Raw genomic sequence first — 5,525 nt, 5'->3', positions numbered from 1 at the left:
ACTCTCTACTTCGTGGTCAAAAAAGCGTCAGCCCAAAACAGAAGAGGCAGAACTTGAACTTGTAAATGCTGTAAGTATTTCACGTTTCCTGATAACTTTTCTTAACCTAACGGTCTGTTGTTGTTCTTATATTACTTAAAGTAAACAGCAAGAAATTTGACTGGTATGTAGAAAACCATGGCGTTAACCAGGCACGTTGACACGTAGTTATTAGCCGGCGAGTTAAAAAAACGTGACAATTTCGACACTGATTGATATTTGTCGTATAAATGTACATAAAGCTTCATCTTTGTATATATGTTATCCGGTATTGGCTCTTTAAACAACGCCCTAGCGAACTTATTCATCAGCAAGATCCTCTTTAGTGCTTATATAAGAAGGCTAACGTTACTATGTTTTTAGTTCACATTGCTTAAAATATAACATTACATCCTGATTTTGATAATATGACAGACGTTTTTTTTATTTAAGCTTATTTCCTTGGTCATGGAAAATCTAGCATTTTATGTCCATAAAAATTGCACAAAATCCAGAACATTCTAGGAAGCAAAGGTACATAATGATTAAACAATGTTTTAAATGTATTTATAAGCATAACTTGCTACTTTTAAATGTAGCATGTGAATGTAATATAATATTGATATTTTTTATTTCAGTAGTGACCATTCATTAGTATAGACAAGTCATGCAGTCAAGCCTGCAGTTATTTATATCAGGGATATGAATAATTTATGGCTTGACTGTATATTTATGTAGCGTATTTCATGCACAAAGATAATTATATGCATAAAGGTGATTTTACTGATATATATGAAACTAAAAAGATAAATTTTTTGCCAGTAGTGACCATCTTTTTTGTTTGTATGTATATATATATATATATATATATATATATATATATATATATATATATAAATATAAAAAATTATCATTTATTCTAATGATATTTGATAGCAATAGTTGAAATCTATCCATTTTAATTATTTATTAAAAACTAAATCATATTAGCCAGCATTTTATTATCCAGTTTAATAATTAATTGAAAGCTTAAAGATATTAATAAGCAACTAACATGTATCCCAAATTTAAATAGTAATTGCTATTGTTAGCCCTATTGTAATGTTATGATAATTTTTATCTAAAGAGTTGGGCTGAACAATATATTGTTTGAGCTTTGGTATTGTAATGTGTGTATCCGCAACAGTTACATCGCAGGATTAGATTGAAGATTAAAAGATAAAGATATTATTAAAAACTATACATTAGCAATTCCATACAAATGTCAACCTTGCCATGAACAAAATTAAGTTTTTTGTGTAGGCTTGCATTTCACAGTACTGTAAAATACTCAAAAATGTCTTTGTCGATGTTTTCAAACTATTATATTTGATTTACCGTCACACAAGTGGCAATTTTACATCTGTCACATCCATAATGGAGAGGTGTCACACATCAATAACAAAGCTTTTTTTCTCATAAATGCAAAAATGTCAAATGAAATAAACTCAGTCATTTTAATTTTACATAGAGCCAAGTTTCATCCTTTTGATGAGCGTTGTTTCTTTTGGGTTGTGCACTTTAATTCAGAGAATTTCTACAATGTATGTTATATACTATACTGTAAACTCGCAAACTTTTTTGGCCACATCTATAACGCATGTTTATTTTCCACATTTAAAACCTAAAAAAATGTTTACAGATTGATATTTTTTGATCCCATAACTCTGTGGTTATTTGTTTTGGAAAATATGAACTGATGTTTCAATATAATGTTAGCATGTAGCCATGTACTTCATCTGTGAATTTATGTTTTGAGTTTTTACTGCAAATGTCACATCCATAACGCTGGAATTGCATATACAGTTGAAGTTAGAATTATTAGCCATTCTGAATTATTATATATATAATTTAATATATAATTTTTTCCCCAATTTCTGTTTAACGGAAAGAAGATTTTTACAACACATTTCTAAACATAATAGTTTTAATAACTCAGCTCTAATAACTAATTTATTTTATTTTTGCCACGATGACAGTAAATAATATTTTACTAGATATTTTTCAAGACACTTCTATACAGCTTAAAGTGACGTTTAAAGGCTTAACTAGGTTATTTGGGTTAACAAGGCAGGTTATGGTAATTAGGCAAGTTATTGTATAATGATGGTTTGTTCTGTAGACTATCAAGAAAAAATAGCTTAGAGGGGCTAATAATTTACTTGCTAAAATGTTTTATAAAAAATTAAAAACTGCTTTTATTCTAGCCGAAATAAAACAAATAAGACTTTCTTCAGAAAAAAAAAATATTATCAGACATACTGTGAAAATTTTCTTCCTCTGTTAAACATAATTTTGGAAATATAAAAAAAAAGAAAAAAATTCAAAGGGGGGCTAATAATTCTGACTCCAACTGTATATACCCCCCACCCCCCATTTATTTCCCCCCCAATTTCTGTTTAACGGAAAGAAGATAGCTGATTTATTATATCTTCTACATAATGACAGTAAATAATATTTTACTAGATAGTTTTCAAAACACTTCTGTGCAGCTTAAAGTGACATTTAAAGACTTAACTAGGTTAATTCAGTTAACTAGGTTAAGTTATTGTACTATTGTTGTATTGTATTATTGTACAGGGAATGTTATTGTATTGTTGTGCACTGTATAGAAAACAACTTGATCATCCCAGTTTACCCAAATTAACGAAATATTCCCAAATAGAGCTATTCAAATCATGTAGTGAAATTAAATTCATATCGCATTATATATTACAAAAAACAAAATATTAAAATGTCCGATTTGTCCAATGTAGTGCAGCCTTACTAGAGAGACACTGAAGGAAAGGAAATCATTTTAAATGTGAATTCTTTGTGATTGTTAAAACATTCTACTGGCCAGTATATTCCAGTTATAAACAGTAACATTTGTAATCTTAGAATTAGTGTAAATAAACTATAGTATAGACTTATAAGACTTTTTATCTACATTTTAGAAATATTTGAAGAAACAAAAGGATGTTTAACAGAGCAAGGAATTTTTCACAGAATTTTCTTTTATATTTTTTCTTCTGGAAAAAGTCTTATTTGTTATATTTTGGCAAGATAAAGACCAGTTTTTAACTTTTTTTTTTTATAACCATTTTGACCAATATTATTAGCAATATTTTTTTAATTTCTACAGATCAAACCATCATATACAATGACTTGCCTAGTTACCCTAACTTTCCTAATTAACCTAGTTAAGGCTTTAAAATGCACTTGAAACTGAATACCAGTATCTTAAAAAATATCTAGTGAAATATTATTTACTGTCATCATGGCAAAGATTAAAGAAACAAGTGAATAGAAATGAGTTATTAAAACTATTATGTTTAGAAATGTGTTGGGGAAAATATTAGTGTTAAACAGAAATTGGGGGAAAAATATAACTACTAATAGTCTACTAGGAGGGCTAATAATTCTGATTTCAACTGTATATAACTAATAAAACTAGCAGTTATCATTAAACTGGGGAAAATGTGTTTATTATAATATATAATGATGTTTTATACAGGTATATCAACACATTTAGTGCTTATTTAAAGCATTTTCTTTCTCATCACGCAGAAATAATGTTCAACAGCAATGGCTACTTACAACACGCTGCAGGATCGTATCAGAGTGGCTAAGGAGCTGCTTGAGCGAGTGGATAAAATCTGTAGCCGCCAAGGCCGAGAGGTCGAAGGACGTGCAAAACTGTGCAGTAAACTCCGCGCTGAGCTCAAGTTCCTGCAGAAGGTGGAGGCCGGCAAGGTCGTGATCAAGGAATCGCACCTTCAAAGCACAAATCTCACTCATCTGAAGGCCATTGTTGAGTCTGCCGAGAGTTTGGAGAAGGTGGTGAGCGTCCTGCATGTGTTCGCCTATGAGAGCCCCGACGGCCAGAAGCAGACGCTAGTAGTGGATGTGGTGGCCAATGGAGGACATACGTGGGTCAAATCCATCGGGCGCAAGGCGGAGGCGCTGCACAATATCTGGCAAGGCCGTGGGCAGTATGGGGATAAAAGCGTCATTCGGCAAGCGGAAGATTTTCTTGAGGCAAGTCGGCAGCAGCCGGTGCAGTACAGCAACCCTCACATTATATTTGCCTTCTATAATGGTGTTTCCAGCCCGATGGCAGACAAGCTCAAAGAAATGGGCATTTCGGTGAGAGGCGACATCGTTGCTGTTAACACGATTGAAGGTGGAGAAGAGGAAGATGAAGAAGACCAGGAGGGAGATCACGAAGATCTGGTTGAGGAAGAAGAGGATGGTGAAGATGATAATGATGATGACAGCGATGATACAGACCTCACGCACACTCGAGTCGATCGAGACACCATTGTGGCCAGTCTTGCCTTCCCTACCGAGGTGAAAGTGGACGTGTGCAATAGGGTGAACCTCGACATCACCACACTGATCACATACGTGTCTTCTCTGAGCCACGGCAACTGCCACTTCACTTTTAAAGAGGTGGTTTTGACGGAGCAGGCCGCACAAGAACGGCAAGAGAAAGTCCTGCCACGGCTGGAGGAGTTCATGAAGGGAAAAGAGCTGTTTGCTTGTCAGTCTGCGGTGGAGGATTTTCGTGTGATTCTGGACACTTTAGGGGGCCCGGGAGAGAAATCCCGAGCGGAGGAGCTTCTGGCGAGGCTCAAAGTTGTTCCGGATCAACCGTCTGAGCGCACTCAGCGATTGGTCATGAGCTCGAAGGTGAATCGCAGATCGCTGATGATCTTTGGGACAGGGGACACGCTGCGGGCCATCACCATGACCGCTAATAGTGGATTCGTTCGAGCTGCTGCTAATCAGGGTGTGCGCTTCAGCGTGTTCATCCACCAACCTCGCGCTCTCACTGAGGGGAAAGAATGGAGAGCCACTCCTATTTGACTAAAGACATACGTCAGCATTTAGTGTTTAAGGTTATGTCGTATTAGAGATGTGCGTATATGTAATCTTGCTTAAAACCAGAGGCACTACTGTATAGCAAATGTATCACACAGCTGGTTGCAGATTCAAACATTCAGCAATCTTTCTCGAAACTCCGTGAGCTCTGTGCCTCGATTTCAGCACTTCAACGCAAAGCCAGAAAAGATGTCAGATTAACCAAATGTATGATTATATACAAAAACAATAAATAAATATAAATATAGTGTCAACAACTGTTTTAAAAGAGGCATATACTTTTTTTCACAGTCATTCCCTACATGCCTCAGGGTTTGTTTTTTGTTTCACATCCATTTTCATATTTACAATAAACACTGTTCAAATTGCTTTACCTCATGAGAAAGATCTTGTTGTTATTCATTAAAGCCAAGAGAAATTGGGGTGATTGTAAAATGATACATGGAAGGCTTTCATTTACAATAACTGGTCTTTAAAACTTTCTATTCATCAAATAATCTTGAAAAATGTATTTCGGATACTAGACTGATGTCTCAATAACAGTCTTCCAAACCAGCATTATGAAATTATTTCTGAAGGATTGTGTGACACTGAAGCCAGGA

The 5,525-nt window shown here is 34.6% G+C and overlaps 1 protein-coding gene across 1 annotated transcript; it reads left to right on the top strand.

Moving 5' to 3' along the window:
- zgc:55781 lies at positions 1-5,300 on the top strand. Its single transcript, NM_214694.2, has 2 exons — positions 1-70; positions 3,607-5,300. Exon 2 carries the CDS (start codon positions 3,625-3,627, stop codon positions 4,906-4,908), a length of 1,284 nt encoding a protein of 427 aa, NP_999859.2. The 5' UTR covers positions 1-70; positions 3,607-3,624; the 3' UTR covers positions 4,909-5,300.
- The last annotated feature ends 225 nt before the right edge of the window (positions 5,301-5,525 follow it).

Source organism: Danio rerio, chromosome 2, assembly GCF_049306965.1.
Source record: "Danio rerio strain Tuebingen ecotype United States chromosome 2, GRCz12tu, whole genome shotgun sequence".
Lineage (NCBI taxonomy): Eukaryota > Metazoa > Chordata > Actinopteri > Cypriniformes > Danionidae > Danio > Danio rerio.
The sequence above is the reverse complement of the archived record's forward strand: the minus strand, read 5'-3'. Positions and strand labels throughout refer to the sequence as shown.